The sequence below is a fragment of the Pezoporus occidentalis genome, unplaced genomic scaffold (genome assembly GCF_034315485.1).
Source record: "Pezoporus occidentalis ecotype Australia unplaced genomic scaffold, CSIRO_AGI_Poc_V1 ctg88, whole genome shotgun sequence".
NCBI classification, from domain to species: Eukaryota; Metazoa; Chordata; class Aves; order Psittaciformes; family Psittacidae; genus Pezoporus; species Pezoporus occidentalis.
In genome coordinates, this window is record NW_026916242.1 from 1,152,874 (window position 1) to 1,172,261 (window position 19,388).

The 19,388-nt window shown below is 36.4% G+C and overlaps 1 protein-coding gene across 2 annotated transcripts in view; it reads left to right on the top strand.

Annotated features, from left to right (window-relative positions):
• TLK1 (tousled like kinase 1) overlaps nucleotides 1–17,921 on the top strand; it is a 70,015-nt gene extending 52,094 nt beyond the window's left edge. For both annotated transcript variants that reach the window (XM_062604671.1, XM_062604672.1), the window contains exons 12-21: nucleotides 1,110–1,176; nucleotides 4,709–4,806; nucleotides 7,524–7,605; nucleotides 7,885–7,976; nucleotides 8,063–8,152; nucleotides 8,852–9,021; nucleotides 10,157–10,292; nucleotides 12,770–12,881; nucleotides 13,172–13,279; nucleotides 16,175–17,921. In XM_062604671.1, coding sequence (XP_062460655.1) covers nucleotides 1,110–1,176; nucleotides 4,709–4,806; nucleotides 7,524–7,605; nucleotides 7,885–7,976; nucleotides 8,063–8,152; nucleotides 8,852–9,021; nucleotides 10,157–10,292; nucleotides 12,770–12,881; nucleotides 13,172–13,279; nucleotides 16,175–16,351 — 1,132 coding nt within the window. In that variant the 3' untranslated portion in view covers nucleotides 16,352–17,921. The remainder of the gene's footprint in view (nucleotides 1–1,109; nucleotides 1,177–4,708; nucleotides 4,807–7,523; nucleotides 7,606–7,884; nucleotides 7,977–8,062; nucleotides 8,153–8,851; nucleotides 9,022–10,156; nucleotides 10,293–12,769; nucleotides 12,882–13,171; nucleotides 13,280–16,174) is intronic.
• The last annotated feature ends 1,467 nt before the right edge of the window (nucleotides 17,922–19,388 follow it).

Consider the following 19,388-nt stretch of genomic DNA (forward strand, 5'->3'; position numbering starts at 1 on the left):
AATTTTGCCAAAGTTGGCGTTTGCTGTGAGAGGAGTTTGAATCGGTATCCCTCACCGTTGGGGAAACTAATGATGATTCTCAAGGCACTCTCATTCTTTAGACTTGCAATATAAAAAGTATATATAGCCCTCTAAACACTTTGTGTAACTTACCTTCCAGTTGATAATTTAACTCCCTAAATGAACATTGTGAAAATGTATTATGCTATTAGTTTTAATTTGGCATCATGCAAGAAATAATGGATCTAGGCAAAACAACAAAATGTTTGTTAGTAAGGATTTGTATGAATCCTTTCTGTGAGGCCATACCTCTTTCTCCTTCCCCATCCCTTGCTCCCCTTCATCCTACGCATATGATTTCTTTTCTGGAACTTGAAGTCTCTTTGGTTTCTTTTCTTTGGTAGTTTGTCTCCCGTGTCTATTTTGTTTATTTGCCAGATGGACACTGCATACAGTTCACGGGTTTCTTAGCTGCAAATCCATATGAAGGGTCTAAATCTTCTGGGTGATAACTGACTTTGTGTCCTAGCAAGTCTACAGACACTGCTGAATTAATTGTAGCCAGGAATCTTTTTTCAAAGGAAGACAGAAAGAGACCAAGAAGAGTTGCATTCTGATTCCAAACTGAATTTGTGGTCTCATGCAAAATGCGGTGTTAATGAACTTGGAATGTGTGGGTTTGCAGTGTGTTCTTTAAATCACAGATCAAAAATCCAGTGTTATCAGTCTTGTCTAGTTGGTTTCTGGATCTCCATCCTTTGGTTCATTAAGATTGGAGAACCAAGCAGTGGAGTAGCATCAGCTAAAATACTGGGATGGTGATATGATTCAGTATGCATCCAGATAATCTAAGAGGCAATCTGAGAGAACAGAAATGGTGCAGTGGGAGAGGCAATTAATATTCCAGAATACCAAAGACAGAGGCATTCTCCAAGTATTTTTTGATCCTGAAATTACAAACCAGGATGTTCAGATGATTCAAAAATGTATTCCTAGTATCGTGGTAGTAAATAATTAACATAAGATACTGTTTTTACTGTAGTAGTAATTAAGAATGCTGTTGTTTTGTTTGTCATCATATAAAATGATTGTTTGGTTTGTTTTTTTAGTTTGACTCTAGCAGAGTATCATGAACAGGAAGAAATTTTCAAGCTTCGATTAGGACATCTCAAAAAGGTATGTATATGGTCTCCCATGCCCCAAACCATAAATACTAGTACTGTCGGGAGAGGGCTTGTTGAGAGCTGACTTATTAGAAAACATAACACTAAAAGTGCTGTACAATTGTGCTGTACAATTTTATGCCTAATAATGGCTTTACTTCCTTTTTCATTTGTTTGGAGGGGTTTTTTTATGCAACTTGCCATAAGCACTGGGAGTGCAGGGGAGTAGTTGTGAGTCCATCCAGTGCAACACTGTACTGATTCCTTGAATCCTTCTAACAGTGGGAATAGTGACGATGCCACCAATACTGTTCTTGTTGCAGAACAGAGGAAGTAGAGTTAGCCAAGTTGATATATGGGCTTTTTATGTTAGTTTTTGACCTTTAGAAAGCTCCAGTTTACAAACCATTGCATTTCTGAATGAATATCAGATTTTAGTCATCTACAGCATTCACTTCAGTTTTATCAGAGATACAATTTTCCTACTTTTATGGAAAATCTTTTCTCTGTATCTTAGGTTATTTTTGCAGTCAGGTATTTTACTCAGTTTTTTACTTTTGGAAAAAGAAAAAGCAAACAACAAACCAATATTTTTTTCTTGAAGCCCATCATTCTAATAAATGTTTGTAATGAGATAATTATGATATTAAGAAACTTCAAGGAAAGCTTTGAGCGAAAATGAATGACAGTTGAAGCAGGTAGAAATATCTCAAGTGTGAAAGAAAAGTACCTTTACTTGTTGAGCAGTAGTTCTTGAGGTGTTCAGTCAAAAAAGGTCATAGTGTTTTTCCCCTTGAAATATTGCAAGAGTCTGTTCAGGCCTGTGTAAGTCACCTGTTATAAATCCTACTATAATAAACTGAGCTGGGTCCCTTTGGAACACTGCTGGTTTTGAAAAATACGACAAGAAAGTACATGAATCTGTGGTAGGGAGTCTGCATATAAAGTTTTTGGCACTAGTGAAGTAGACTGCCCACATGGTTCTTCATGGCTAATGCTTTAGAAATAGCACCAGCTCCACAGGAAGTTCTGTGGGTTTTCTTCCACACTTTAACTTTTTGGAAGTCTAATGGAAATTTCAAGTGACATATGAAGGAAGCTGTTACAAAGTTGTTGAATTTTCTTTTCACTTTGAGCATCAGTGCTGGGGTACTCTCTATAGATGGAACTTGACTAAATGCAGAGCGGAAACAAATGTTATTTCTTAGCAAATCATGCTTGAATATATCTGAAAATAATAATTAAGATATTTTCATTTTAATTCGTATGTGCAATACAGATTTTGTCATTAACTAAGAAAAACAATTTTGTGATCTTCTTTTTACATGGCTATATTTCTTCCCTAGTGCTTCTTTTGCTGGTTACATTATTTTTCTTCTTTCCCTCTGCATATGCTGTTTTGCTGTCTGCTCCTCTTCCTTTTCACTTTCCAGATGCTTTCCTGGTGCTCTTATTTTTGGTGCCCTGTACATGCTGCCACCACCAGTTTTCTTTTCCTTCTGCTCCCCAGGAAATTCTTTTCCAGCTAGCCGCTTTGGTCCTGGAGAGAGGCTCTTGTTTTCTCACTTCCTTTTATATAGCAGTGACCTGAGGCAGCTAAGCTGGTTCATTCTTGCTTAAAGGTATTCACAGCCTGAGTGTCCTAAATAACAGCTGGAAACAATGCAACCAGCCAGTTCTCTTTGGACTAACATTGGCCTATGAGCCACATTTTGAGAACCACTGAATTGCATAATATATGAACAAAAAAGCCTGAAAGAGGCATAACTGATGGATTTTTTTGTCAGCCTTTGGGAAGAACATAGACAATTTTGTGTGTATAAGTGTGTGGCCTTTTGCGGGGGGAGAAGGGCTTGGGGTCTTTAGAAAGAAACTATTGGGTTATGAGGAACTGCATATCATTTCAGGGTATTTAACAGGGAACTCTTAAGAGGATAAATTTAAATAAAAAAAAAAAGAGTTTAACATTCTGTGAACTGGGAGGGGAGAAGCTTGACATTGTATGTTAGGAAAAACAAATGGTCCACACAGCTCTACTGGCAGATTAGTGTTACTTAGTCCAGGTTTAAATTACTAGGAATTTATTTTTCATTTTTTGAATAGAGATTCATCTAATGTCTTGGTTTGGGATAGTGTTTTTTTTTCCTTAGCTTATGGGGAGGGATTCAGGATATCCACTGAAATGATCTGGTCTGGACTTCTCAACTCGTTGGAAATCTGGTTATTTAATCTGTGGTTTAGATTTTATAAATATAGTTGTTTCAGGATGTAGTTTTATGATATACAGTGTTTGAAAATACCAGCTTTATAGCATTTTCTCTCCCCTCTGATGACTTCTGCCTCCAGCCCTTTATGCTATGACTTGCTGACCTGTTGCTTTTATCAGTACCACCAGGTTGTGCAGTCACAGTATAAATTGGGGAACCAGTCTACCTTCTTTCAAAAACTAAATATGTATCTTTTTTTGAGGCTTTAAAAAACAAAGAAAAAAAGGATTAGTTTTCCAGTTTGGTTCACGATTTGGCTGTACAAGAGGCTGTGCCAAAATAACAAGAGATGATGTGGGGCACTCCTTCCGCTGGCACTGCTACTAAAAAATACGTATCAGGTGCCAAACATTCTTTTTTCCCTTTTCAGCTAGAATAATTCCATAAATACGAGCTGTTTGATATGGGCTACTTTTGTCTCCACTTTATGCAAACTTTCAAGTGCTAGAAGTACTAACTGAAATCAGTAGAACCCTTTCTTCAGTGTTTTTTGATGAATGTAGATATTCCACTTCGAATATAGATACATAGGTTTCCATAAATTAAGCATCATGAATTCTTTACTTTCTTAGAGAATCTGAATAAACAACTGTTTGAATGTTCTCTAATATGTAACATAAACATGAGATAATTTTAAGTGCTGAAATTAGTAGGGAATGTGCTCGTACCTGACATGCTGCTTATGAAATTGCACTCAAAATCTTAGGCAGTACACATTCTGAATTTGTAATTTTAATAAGATATGAATGGAAAAATCGTAAATTAGCTTGGTTTTGGTGTGTTGTATCAACATCTTAAGAATGTTTCTGCTGTAATGACTTACACTTTCATCCCTTGTTTCTTTATTTGCACTTCAGCCTCAAAATATTTCATATGTCTTTTCTTAATTCATCAATTTGTACAAGATCTGTAACTGCGCATATCTCAGTTTTTTCTTTGTACATCAATTTTAGACCGCTTCCCAGATAATTTCTCTCCTTGGCTGAAATACAAAACCCAGCTGCCTCTCATTTCAAATAGCATCCCTACCGTGCATAACAAAACGGTTAACATCCCATTACCTGTGGGTTCATGGACAGAAAGATTCCGTGAAACAGGCTTTTGCCTTATCTTTCTGAATTTTTCTGGCTTTAAGAGAAAAGCAGTGCTTTCTTCTAGTTCAGCAGGGTTTTGTAATGTAATGTTCCTCCATCACCACTAGTATAGATGCAGGGGTAAAAATATCGTTTTCAAATGGGGAGTAAATGAGCTTTTATATTTCATTCTTTTCATTTGCAGGAGGAAGCTGAAATACAAGCAGAACTTGAACGTTTGGAAAGAGTTAGGAATCTTCACATAAGAGAGCTGAAAAGAATAAATAATGAAGATAATTCACAGTAAGAGACTTGCTGTCTTAATTTTGAATGTCTATTTTTAAAATAATGCTCCAGAATCACATTTTACCTACAGAGGGTAGGGTTTTTCATGATTTTTTACGTTGGTTCTCTTTTAGGTTTTGACTTTTAAAAATAAAGAATTACTTATAGTTTGGTAAACTTATTAATGGTTTTAACAAATACGCACAAAGTTATATATACACAGCTTACAGTGCAGGAGAGCTAAAACTTCCTGGACCATATTACTAAGCTAAAAAGAATACTTGTAATTGAACTTAATGCAGTTAGTTTAGCTGACAATGATGCAAGAGAATGGCGGGGGAAGTTTGCACCAGTAGTGACTTTGTGACGCAGTTAAAATCACATTTGGTTTTACTGCACTGTGATTTCATTTCTACAAGGTACTTGTACATATAAAAGACATATTAAACATTACTCTGTACTTCAGCTTGCATAGCAATATACCATAAAGTTAAATTGTTTAACATTAACGATTACTATGTAGATTTGAAAGTAATAATTACATAACCTAAATAAAAATTGTCTGTTTTCTGTAATGGCAAATACAAGCACTAATACCAGCACTTCAGACTGAAGGGAACTGGTTCTGCTTATCCCTGACTGCTTATGCCCTTGCCCTGTTTCCTTTCACATGCCTGCAATGGCATTTCTTTACTGAGCAGATGCTGGAAATTGATCCAAGTTGAAACCATCTCCTATGGTTTCTTTTCCTGGATTAATTTTAACTCCAGATCAATTTCCAGGTCCAGTTCTTTGCCCCAGTTGCAAAAATGCTTATGTTGCATGAGGAGAGAGGGGAGTGCAAGGGTGGTATGAGAAGCTGGGGGAAGGAGATGATGGGACTGGGTTTCTTTCTTTCTGCAATAGTAAATGTTTATGAAACAGAAGCCTTAAGACTACAGGATTGTATTAATTTTTTACTTTTTAGACACATTAGAAGTACACCTACACCAAGACTTTTAAACATGAAAGCAACAAGATGTGAAATTGTGCTTAACTGTTTTAATGGTTTCCATACCTACTATGCAGGAATACAGAGAAGTTTTGTTCCTTTGTGGCCACAGTGGTAATTGGCAGCTAAACTGGTGGTGTGTTTTGGATACAAATAATAATGGCTTGATTCTTAGAATTCAATGGCAGAATATTTTCTTTTTAAAATAAATTGCCTGCAGCAAATAAACAAGCAGCTCTTTGCAGGTTAAAAGATAACTCTTTTAATTCTCAGTGTTTTCATTAGAAAAGTTTTGTTTTGTTTTGTTTTTTTTAAAGGAATACTTGAGCATGAAGGAATAAATGGTACAGAAAAATGACAGGTTTTGACTGTAAATAGTGTGTATGTGGGGCAAAGAATGTCCAGATTACACTCCCAGTTGAAAACAGAATTACAGGACCTGGGCAAGCAGAATACTACAGCTTCACTGCTCATTTTCTGCAGTCAACGTTGACACATTTTATGGTGCAGAACTAAATGCTTTAAACATGTTTTTGTAGGAGTTCAAACTTGTGTATTTACCAAGTGGCTAAGCTGCAGCTTACATTTCGTAATACAGAAGACAGACCCAATGGAGAAGTAATTTAGGTCTATAGCCCCTGCTGTCTTTCCTAATATGTCTTGGCAACTGGCCATTTGATAAGGGACACAGGGTTCTGAAGTGAAGCAGCTGTTCCGTCATAACTCGGATCCTCTTAGGTTTTCAGCTTCCAGCTGTGGTGCAAAGCTGAGCCCTCTTTCCTGTTCTAGCAATGTTCCCCTCTATGTCCCTCTACCCACGGGTGACCTCCCCAAGTGTCCCAAATATAAAGCAGGCTGCAAACTTGGTTCTTTGGGGTTCCAGCCTTTACAATGAAGAGTATGAAGTATTGCCCAGTTCAGAGATGGGTAACCTTTTATGTCTGCATGTGTTTTTACAATTGCACTACAATAACAGGAAAAGTGAGAGTGCAGGTTAGGGCTTCCCTGTCTGGGTTTAGGGCCCACGTGATGCTGGCACTACCTGCAAGATGTAGGTTCTGAGCCATGAAGAGCCACAGAGTAACAAAAGCAGCAATGGAGAGGGAAGGTGATGAGGTTCACAAAAATGGCCTCACTAGAGGCATACGTTTAGTAGAAGGACTAAAAAAATGTGAATCTAAATTTGAGTGTGGTTTTAAAAGAATTGAGCTACTGGTCAAGGATGCTTTTGATTAGAGTATGAGCAGATATTCAGTCCTTTGGTGTGTTTCCCCCATCTTGCTGTTAACTACTTTGTGTTACATGGAATCCATTTTGTTAAAAAGGGGCAGGCTTATACAACAGGTCACTCACATTCCTCCTTGTCTGTTCCAAAAGGCTGAAGTCTAAGGGTTCTCTAAACTTTGGTACAATAAAGAGAGAACCCTTCTATCAGATGTTTAAATTTAAGGGTTTTTTCCTTACCTTCATAGAAATGGAGAAAAATAACAAAAAAGTATGGCGGAATCGACTGGTTGGATGATGGTATTATGATATTATTTGTACACTAAATAGCCAAAAGTCACTGAAATTGGCCAGTTGTACAGTTGTGCCATAAGGTTACACAGTGTTCAACGTATTATATATAACATACGTATATTGCTAGTAAAAAGAAAGCTCTATCTGAGGAGTAATACCAAGAGGTTTACATTTTAAACTCTGTTTGTATACCTTACATAGAATTATTTTTTATTTTTCTTTCGAGGTTTAAAGATCACCCCACGTTGAATGAACGGTATTTGTTACTCCACTTACTTGGCCGAGGTGGCTTCAGTGAAGTATACAAGGTAGAGTGTGTTGGGTCTGCTAAACCTAATGTTTGAACCAGATACATTTGTACACTTAGTTTCTGGGAGAGTTAAAGGATCCAAATAGGCAGAATGATTGTACTGTGGTATACTCTAAGCACTGGTTGAGCAAACTCTGATTAACCCGTGGAGGGAGGGAGCATTACAATAGACTTGTCAGTAGACCTGTCAGTTACATGCCACTTTTTTTCCTCTATTTGGTGTTATTTTTATCATCTTTGGTTGTAATTTTCCTATATTTGTGGATTTCTTTTTTAGGCTTTTGATCTTTATGAACAAAGATACGCTGCTGTGAAGATTCACCAGCTTAACAAAAGCTGGAGGGATGAAAAGAAAGAAAACTACCACAAGTAAATATTAATGATTTACGCTTCGTATGTTAAACTGAGTAGCGTTTTATTGATTGTGGAAGGTTAATGTATCCATTTTCTTTTAGACATGCCTGCAGAGAGTATAGAATACACAAAGAACTGGATCACCCCCGGATAGTTAAACTATATGACTACTTCTCCCTGGATACAGATACGTAAGTACATAAAATGATACATTTTCCAGAAGTTGGCAAGGATTTTAGTACTATATATTAGATAAAGAGAAATGAAGAGTATTTGAACAAAAGTAGCATGTTCTTGCTTTCAGCCAAAGTGTTTAGTCCTTAAGGGGACTTTAGAAAAACCCCACACTAGTTGTAGACACTAGTCTCAGCTGACTATTGCAGGCCTTCTATAAAGTGATGAATACACTGTTTTGCAACACGTCCTGAGGGTGAAGGGGGTATGCAGTGCTGTAATGTTTTGGGGCAGGGCAAGGGCTGCTGCATCTTAAAAAAAGTTTCCAAGAGTAAATGGCATCAGGAGTGTTACTAGCCTAAGCTAGTAGTATGTTCACTGGGCTGCATCTCTTTGCATGACATTGTGTTGCATCTTAAGGGAGTGAATTCATTTTTCTATTGAGAAACATGCCTGCATAAGGTGAGGTTTTATTAACTTAACCTCTCATCAGTATGGGTACATTTTATCTTTTGGTGAGTATGAATGTTCTGACTGATGTTAGTTTTCATAAAGCAGTAGTTACTGTGAACCATGTGTTCTACTAACAATTTCATTCATATAGTTTAATATTCAGGCAGCCATTCTTAAACTTCACAGTATCAAACTAGGTTGTCTCTGTTTCTGATTGTGCAGTTTGATACGTTATTTAATTTTGTCTCTGAATTCTGCCCTAGGTTTTGCACGGTGTTAGAATACTGTGAAGGCAATGACTTGGATTTCTATCTCAAGCAACATAAACTGATGTCAGAGAAGGAAGCTAGGTCCATTGTAATGCAAATAGTAAATGCACTACGGTATCTCAATGAGATCAAGCCCCCTATTATACACTATGATCTTAAACCAGGTAAATGAGGAATGTTACAATTGAAAATGTAATTATTTTTTTTTAGTCCTTTTGTTTGTAATTCATGTCTGAACATACCAAAATTATCTTCTGTGTGTCAGCCTTACTGTAAACAGCCTTTCTTTCTAGCTTTATTGCCAAAATAATCTGTCTTTTCTTTGAAAAAAATATTTGCTGTAACTTTTCTACTTTGTATTATTTTGATTCAAATTTATAGGAAAAATATCATACAGCAGCATATAGATGCATACATTGGTATTTAGTAATATAACCAGATAATATCGTTAGTTGGCTCTCCTCTCTGATCATTGTGGAATGCTGATGTGTAAATAATTTTTCCTTTATGTGTTTCATAGTCTGTAAAGGATTTAAATAGGTATTCAGTCACTATCAGCATCTCAATGTAAGCACTTCAAAGCAGGACTTTACGGAAGTTTTCTTTACAATGAATAACAAACATTGTCATAAGTGATGTATTCTGTTTTCATTCCATGGTCTTTGATTTACCACCTTACATGAAAGATGCTTGTGTTCTTCATGTACTTTAATCTGCTACACTTCCAAGAGTGGTATTTGTAATGTAACTCTTAATGCTGGCCTGTTTGCTTCCTGCTATGTAATAAATAAGATTCATGCAGATTTCTCTCACATTATTTAATTGTACAGAATGTATTCTTAATCTTGTAAATCTTTTTGTTCTTAGACTAACTTCATCAGATAACTTTTATATCAAGAAATTTTACTTTACCACAACTAATCAATTTCTTGGCACAGTTTTATGGCACGTGCAAGCCCTGAAACCTGTAGTGTAGGGTTTGTTCTGGGTAGAAAAATATCAAAACTTCATTGTAACTGGTATCCTGCTATGCATCTTTTTGTGTTTCCTCACTACATTTTGGTGTTTCACTGTCCAGCCAGCCCCCAGCTGAGGGCGCCAGTTCAGATGATGGTAACCTAGGGAGTTCCTGAGACTGCACTGAAATGTGTCATAGTCAAGTTACTCTAGACTCGAGGATATAAAGATGATGTACCCTCATGAAGTTAGATATTCCTGAAAATTGAATGTGGTTGTGAAAATAAAGCATTCTGTTAGCTTTTTTGAGGTAATTATTTATTTTCCCCCCTTCCTGGATAGGTAATATCCTTCTTGTAGATGGAACAGCATGTGGAGAAATAAAAATTACTGATTTTGGCCTCTCCAAAATAATGGATGATGATAGCTACGGTGTGGATGGAATGGATTTAACTTCACAGGGAGCAGGAACTTACTGGTAATACCTGGTTCGATTTTGCTGTTCATGTTTCATAAATGCTCTCTTACCAAGCCAATTTGGAGAGAGAGCTAGCATTAAAATCCATTAAAATGGATGGCAATCAAGACTTGTGAAGTACTGTGAATGTTGATACTCACAAATGTTAGAATGGTAACATAACAAGTAAGGTAAGAGAGTGTGAGAGTGTGTTGTTTATTTTTTTATATATATAAAAATATATGGAGAAGATCACTATGATTTAGCAACATGGTTTCTCTGAAGAAGCAGGTGTTTAATCTTCGGCTGCAGGTGGTTGAAGATTTGACAGAGCTATGATGATTAAGTGTGGGTGCTTAGTCCTTGGGGATCTTAGAGCAGGGATTACCAGCAGGTAATGTCCTTAGGACAAAAGAGTATCCACTCTTCCATCCTAAAGGTTAATGACAGCTCAGTAGCTGTGATTTGTTTTCTGTGTGCACTTGCTTGCTTGTCCAAAAACCTGAAGTTTTAGAGCTGTCTAGGGAACAGGAATAAGCTTACAGAAAAACTATTTCTAGAATTTGCTTTCTAAGATGCAGATCCTTCATGGCACAGCAGCTCTTTCAGCTGCCGTGGTAGTTATGTCAGCTTATATTGGCCAGGTTACTATTTGTGAGTTCATTTGTTCTTACTCTCCTCGTTCTTACTCTCCTCATTCTGCCTGTAGCAAGGTCAGAGTCAGGAGCTGAAACCTAACTAAACAGAGAAGCCAGTGTTGTTCCCATGTGCTCTGCAACTTTTCCTATATTCGGAAGTTGCACATAGTAAAGCTTTTTCCTTTTCCTTTGGATTTTTTAGAAAAGCAAGCACACATACTCTTGCACAAGTGCAATGTGCACATGCTGTGAGAAGATGATTGTTCAAGTTGAAGCATTTTAGAAGTGTTAGGGTTTTGTTACTCTTTTTAATACTTTACCTATATAAAGACCAATTTATTGTACCAGTGTATGTAAAAAAGTTTCAGCCTTTGGATTTCATTTAAAATGCCACAGGCATTAGTGTTGCTGTAAACTAAGACATCAAAAACAGTCTGTGACCATTATGGGTTCATGATGAATCTCTGCATTACTAAATCATAATTCCTGTGAGCCCAAAATCTTCTTTAAGAAAGGCAGTATTTTGAATGAGATTGAGGTGGGGATGAGTCTCTTCAGAGCATATTGCACAAACTGCCAGCACCATAGTCCTGGAAGGGATTTCCTCAGTCACTGGATCCGGTACCTGCCTTTCCAGATAGTCAAGTCACATAATCTCTTTTGTAAACTTAAAGACGTTTGTATTAAATTTAGTTAATGTTTTGTCCCCAGTAATCTGATTTGAAGTGTGTTCTGTAACCTCAGTTCTCTGATCATTAGAAACCTAATCCTCTCATTTACGGACTGTGTTTATTTGTGGCCAGTTTATACTTGTTTGTTCCTGTGCCAACACTGTCCTTCCTGAAGTAGGTTGTTTCCTTTCCTCGTACTTTCCGCTTGATGTTTTTCTAGCCTTCAATATTTTTCCCTGAATTTCTCTATTCTTCAGATCATTTTAGTAGCTTTCTTTGCACTTGCATCTCTTTAAGCTCATTTCTCTTGATTGTTGCAATCAGAATTGTACACGAGTATTCCAGATGAGTTTTGTGATACTGTGTGAAATTCATATTTATGTTGCATTCTTATCTCATTTTTCTCCTTATTCCCATTTCTACAAATATTTCTTCAAAATTTCTTTAAAAGCCTTATATGCTGTTGATGAAAGAATGTCTGGTCTGTAGATAACTCTAATCGCTTTTATGCCTTTCTTGATTTTAGATGTTACAGTCGATAATACATGACTGCCCCCACATTGATATGCTTGGGAGGTTTTATTTGTTTGTTTGTTTTTAAGGATGTTCCATTTCACCAGTTCTTTTGTAATTCAGGAGTGCCACAGGAACTCCCACAACTTTCAGCTCTTTAAGTATGGCTTCCTGCAGATTATACGAATGGAAATACCAATCACCTTTGTCTACTATATACACCTCTCGTTAATGTCACTATTCTTACTAAAAACTTAGATAAAAGGGTCTTTAAGTCGTATCTGTATTATCTTTGATTCCTAACCAGGCCTTGCACTAAAATGCTCTATATGGCTTTCATCTTTTCTTGCTCTGATAGATGGAGACAGTTCATATTTAACCTAGGATTCCAATTAAAACAAAACAAAGAAAGGTGATAATTAGTGATTTAGGCAGAGAATATTGGTATTTGTGCTTCTGTGAAATAGACCCTCTGTTTGACTGACTATACAAAAAGCTGTCATGTCAGTTTTGATGGCTGTGCAAAGTGTTGGAATGTGGATCATAAGGCAGCTGTACAGTTGTCGAAAGATCAGAGATGTGTATGTGAAGTGTTTGCATAATTTGGTATTTGAGGAAGTTCTAGTGATGCCATACATCTACTTGCAGACATTGAGATGCATATTTTGTTTTCCAGGTACCTGCCTCCAGAGTGTTTTGTAGTTGGCAAAGAGCCGCCAAAGATTTCTAATAAGGTTGACGTATGGTCAGTTGGAGTAATCTTTTTTCAATGCCTTTATGGTAGAAAGGTAAGGAAATCTTTCTTTGAAAATCGGAGGTTTAGTGTAAATGCCTGTTACCAGTAGAATGTGAATTATAGTCACAAAGATGTGAATCTACATGGAAAATTACTTGTGTTACTTTTTGGTGTTGTGCATTGATACTGCAAGAAATGTAGAAGATCTTGACTGAAACTTCTTATTTACAGAATGGCTAGCAGTTTGTATTAACACTTCAGCAACTTACTGCAGCATAAATATTTATGAAATCAAAGTAGTTGGATAACTCTCATGAAGCAAATAATGTGCTTATTTTTCAGCCATTTGGCCACAATCAATCGCAGCAAGATATCTTACAAGAAAATACAATATTAAAAGCCACAGAAGTTCAGTTCCCTGTTAAACCTGTTGTAAGCAATGAAGCTAAGGTAACTTTTCATATGATCTCTGAGTAACAGTTAAAACATTCATCATAGAGGATTCTGCTGTAAAATCACTGTTACGAATGCTATGGGACATAGTAACATGTAGGAAAACATAATTGAGAACTAGTATTTTTATGTTTTTATTTAAGAAAACTTATTCTGGGACTTCTCAAAATCATGTACTTCAAAGTGAGCCTATATATATTCCAGAAATTTGCAAGTGGTTTTAAAGTAGGCCGCCTCAAAAATTGTCTGCTTTGCTTTTACCCAGAGGATCTTGATGTCTCACTCAAGCTGTCTCACTACAAATTCTTGTGAAATACTGATGCTAGCAGCAACAAGCTCTCTGAAAATAGTGAATGTTATTCTCTTCAGCTTTACTGGCTTGAAGAACTATTTGACTGCCAAATACCTAGAGTACATGGCTGCTAACACTCTTCCCCTTGAAAGATTGTAGTATGTGTGTGTTAACTGAAAACTGAGATTAGAAATGTAAATTTTTAAGGTTAAGAATCTTATAAAATACGTTGATGGCATAAAGGTGTGGATGGCCGTTTCCTGAAAAATGTTATTTTGAAACATCTGCAGTATCAAGCTCATCTCTCTCATCTCTGTAGACTAGTTGAAACAGATTAAGGTGGTTTCCCAAATGATTGTTGCTGTGAGCATCCGTAACACAAATCCAGTTCTCTGAATAAGGACAAAAACATTATGTATGTTACTTGTTTGTAAAAGTGTCCCAGTTTTTGAAAAATGTATTCATGGCCAGATGCAGAAGAGATGCGCTCATTGAAAAAATGCTAAGATGATAGAACTCCTGTTCAAATTTCAGCAACTAATTAAACATACTTAGATTTGGGACACATGCTGAAAAAATGCTAGGAATGTTAAGACCTAGCTTCTGAAGATTTAAAGGAAAGGCAACCTGTTTCTAGAGGCTGGAACCTCCCAAGAAAATAAGTCTTTTGGATACATAAACCCACTGTTAGAATTTGTGGTACTTTTCCATCAGTTATAATTTCCAGAAGTAATGTTAGTGAGTTGCATAAGGTTATGAATATTTGGTGAAGAATTGTAGTTCTTTTGGTAGAATTTTCTGGTTGCTTTTTCTTGGGTTTTCACCCCTGTTTGGAAGAATTGTCTTCTTTGAATGCATTTGACAAATACACATCATATAACTTCATAACATTGCATGTTAACAGTTTATATCCCTGTCTTTTAACTTTGTGTTTCTTTGTCATTAGGACTTTTTCTTTAATATTGGGAAAGAGTAGACAGACAAGAGTAGACAGTGGAGGACTGGCAACTTTTATTTTACGTTCTCTCTTGTTTGTTTGAAAGACTAAAATAAACTTTCAGTATTCTTCACTCTTACTAACATTGTCACGATAGCTGTAAGAGAGAGAAATTATTCTCTAGTGGAAATGCTATAAAACAATTTCAGACTAATTTGTAAATTCAGACCATTTATGATGACTCTGTAGAATCCAAATTGTCTTTCAGATTTATAGGCCTGGCGCTTGGAAAAGAACAGCTTGTAAACTGAGATTCTGATTTGGAAAACATGGAGATGAAATAAATATGAACCTGAAATGATGTTGTTAGTTTGTTTCCAGACTGTAATTGTCCTTTGATCCCCCTTTTTCCTTTTTTGTGCAGTGTTCTCCTTCTCATTGCAGTAATGTGTCTACAGTGCCACAGAAGCATGAAGTCTTTTACAAACATTTTAGACACAAACTTACTCTGAGGATCTTGCAAACAACTCTTAACAATTGGTTTGTTGTGAAGGATTTATTGAGAAGAATTTGGTTAAAATCCATAATGTCCATGAACATCTGAATATATATTGAAAGATGTGCATATTTTTATTTTATGCCTTGTTCATGCTGGATATATAAATGATAGAAGTAAATTCTAGCAGGATTCTTTGAAGGCTTGCATCACAGATTTTTTTCCTTTAATCTCCTGTTTTTAATTGGAGCAAAGAACAAACAGCTGAACAGATTTATCAAAGAAAAGATTTGCAATTCTTTTAAATTAAGTCCTAAATTAAGTAATGACGTGCTTGTCAGTTCTGTAGTAATAATAAGGATTTTCTGTCATTAAATGTTGAAGGCCAAGCTCTCAGGAGACCAAATGTTCTGTTTATGCTAGACAAGACTTGACAGAAACTTTCAGCATAAACTGATTGGCATACATTGTATGGACCTAAATGCAGGATAACGTAGTGTCTCAAAAGCAGTTCTGAAGCTAGCTACAGAATTTGTCAGTTGATGGGATTGAGTTTTTTCTGGGAAAGGAGTTCCAGCTAGGTAGTGCTTCTTAATAGTCTATTAGTTATTTAATGCCAATTGAAAATGGCAACCACCATTGTGAAATTTCACATTTTGCTTTATTCCATCGTGGTACATGTGGTAATGCTTGGTTTCAAAGGTCAGCTAAAGCATTAAAATTCTGTCCCTGTATCTTCTGTGTACTCTTCATCTGCTGCACAGCTGAATGGTGTTAGAAGCTCTGTGGAGCTCCTTTCTGCTTTTTCAGTCCTCTTGACATTTGCTTCTGGTTTTCACTAAGCTGTTCAGGGATAACACATGCAGAATTCTAACTGTGTGATATGCTAATATTTCACTTGTAAATGCAGTTCCTAAATATGGAAATAACTATTTTAAGTGTAATTATATGAAGCCAATTAATTTGCTGGATTTTGTGTGTTTGTTTGTTTGTTTGTTTCTTCAGTGATGTTACATTTTTTTCATGGTCTCAGTAGCAAAATGTTACACTGTCATTTGAATTGAATTAGATAGGAACAAGAGTTTGTACAGGAGGACATGCATATTTGCTTGTAAGCAGATGTAATTATTTGGAGTGGAACTGTAATTTTTTGTATTTCTTTCCTAGGCCTTTATCAGACGCTGTTTAGCATACCGAAAAGAGGATAGATTTGATGTCCACCAGCTGGCTAATGATCCTTATCTCCTCCCTCATATGAGGAGATCAAACTCTTCAGGAAACTTGCATATGACTGGGCTAGCAGCATCCCCTACACCACCTACTTCAAGCATTATTTCGTACTGAAATTTCTCCAACCAAGGAATGGCATTATACCTTTGTGTAGTTTCCAGATGCAGACTTGAGCTTGAAAGCAGTTGAGTGTTTTTACACAGGACAAGTTTGATAACTGTGTTTTCAGACTGAAGTCCTCCTACATAGTGTCATTTGTATGATTGGAATGGATCATGGACTGTGAATAGATGTACCCTTCTGAGAAATACTTTTAAACATTGAAGGATGACACTGCCTGTTACACACTAACAGGTATATTGTGTTGAAGACTGAAGAAAAGGATTTTAGTTTTTTTTCTGGGGAACATTGTAAATAATTTTTTTAATACTTAAAAGTACATTTGGTTGATACTGGAAAGTTCTAACATGAAGGGTAGTTTTTCATTATTTAAATAAAAAAGGGTAGTGAACCAATTTGAAAACAGGAAAAATTCCGTGCCTGATTATAAACTAAATAAACTGCCATCTTTCCAAGACATTGATCTTTTGAAACCAAAGTAAGGAGTGTGAGACAGTTGAAGATATGTTCTGTGTCAGATTCTGCAGATAAAATTGTAGTATTTTATTTGGCAACTCAGGCTTGTACCTCCAAAAATGTGGTGGTGTTTCACTGAATTTAGATTGGAAGGGTGATATGGAATTCCTGGTACTTACTTCTCAAGTAGATTGCTAATTTTGAAATCTGCTCAATTTTCTAAAAAAACTATACTTGCTGTGGTATTGAAACTTGTGTATCTTTCCAGACTTCTGATACAGGCAAGCAGCAGTATGAAACCAAATGCAAACAGGTCATGTATAACGTTCTATGCAGGAATAATGATAAATTCCCTTCTAGCTCTATTGTAAATTGTTGTACAGATGTCACATTTTCAGTTAAGTTCCAGCAACTTATTCCTGTACAAATGTTTAAAGTATGGCTTTTTCTAATTGGATATTGTATTTTTTTTAAGTCTCCCTCAAGGCGCTTTTAATTGCTGCTAAATGACGTTGCTTTTACTTTTGCGAAAGAATCAAATGACCTCCTTAAGGTGCAAGTCAACTGAACGTTATTGAGAGATTAAGAGTAAGTAATTCATTAACAATCAAGGCATGTAAAACAGATCTGTGTTGGCAATATACAGTACAGTTCTCTAAGCCTGTTTATTGCGTTCTCGACATGCAGGGCGCATTGATACTAGATGTAGAAGTTGCTCATGGTTATTCTCTCTTTCTGGAAGTTCCTATCAACAAGGAAATGTTTCTTGTACAGATATTTTAAAATGTGAAACATTTTCTAACTGCCTTGTATGGTAGAAACTTACTTTTCAGAACAGTGTATCTCTCATTCGCTATTCTTTTTACTATCCCATTCTTGATGCCGAATACCTATATGTAATTTTGTCCATGTTGCAGAAAAAGGAGGCTGTATTACCACCGGTTTTCATTTAGTATTGTACAGTTAAACTGTTGCTCTTGTTTCTGATGTTGCAAGCCATTTTGTTTTCATTGTATATAAAGAAACATTAACTGTCTCTTTAAGATGCTGCTGAAATTGTAGAGAATGTAGCCAAAACAGTAATAAACAATGACAGTTGAAATTTCAAGGTTTTCATTGTGTGCCTTTGCATTTCAACCAGGGTGAATCAGCTCACCACATCGCTGAGCTACACTTAGCTATTTAAAGCAAATGCTCTTCAATTACAAACAAAAGGCCAATAATAAAGTTACATTGGAGGTGTAAGTGAAGGATTCCATGAAACTTGAATCTGTCATGACATATGTCATAATGGAGTAACCAAAGCATCGTTTCACTGACCAGACCTCACAGAAGCAACTTAAAGTATTTCAGCAGGGCCTTCTAGAGTTATTTAACTGCGGAATAAGATTAGCTAATAGAATAAAATTAGACTCAAATACTCTTTCTGCCTTATATTCATCAGAGTACTGGGACTGCATCCCTTCCATCTTCCACAGTGTGAGACCAGGTCCATGGTTCAAGGGAGGAGAATGTGCCATAGCTGTAGGTTCTCATTAGATTTCATTCATTGTTTCTCTGCGTGTCAGTATTGGAAGTTAAATTGAAGAATCTGTTATGGTTACCCCTAGTAAACGAAAGTTTGGCAATGTATTAGAGAACTAAACTAGAAATCTTACAGCTACCTAAAAACTAAGGGGCTTTATGCATTGCACTAATTACATGCAGACTTGTTTTTCCTGTTGTTAGCATCTGGGAATAGGCTGTTGTGGTCGAGTGCATGGCACTTACTCCAGCTTTACAAGTACACGTTTCTGAAACCTAAACCATCACTTTAAACGACGTTTCTTGTAGAAATATACGAAAGAAAAGAAGAGTCACCATTTCCTGTTTTGAATCATAGTTGGAGGTAAAAACCTCCAATACACACAGTGATGTTTGTGTTAGCATCTTACAGTATTGTTTATAGAAATTCCATATCCCCGCATGGACTCATTCTGTGATCACAAGAAGACATCTGAGTTAGTGTGTTTGGTGCCTGGTATTCAGCAAGTTGTGCTTGGGATAGAAGTACCCTAGAGACTGAGTCCAGATGCCCAAATTACTGCTGCTTATGGAGCAATGCTGATCCACACCCAGGTAATTGATGCATTGGTGGTTCAGTCTGTATTTCGTGCATGTTTTACTAACTTTATCATGTATCATCCATCACTAGATGTCCTAAGCTCTCTTGATTTAGCAGCAGGTAGACAAAAGGAATAAAGTTGAACCTCATCAGGCAGGTTTTAATGAACCTTGGAAACAGTGGGCTTCCTGTACTTGAAATTCATAAATACTTCCAATTTTCTGCATTTCATGGAAGGTGCTAAAATACTACACTGCTGTATAATAAAAGCCCAAACTACATATGAAACAGGTGACTGTAGGGTAAGTTCTGCCCTTTTAACTATGATTGTAGCACTACAGGTCATTGCAGCTAGAGCGAGCCATGTTCGGCTTGTTTCTGGAAAACAGCTGTGTTTTGTTGCACTGTTACTTATGTTTGCACTGCAGTTGTTCAGATTTCAGTGAACATTCTTCTCCCTTAGCTGGGCCT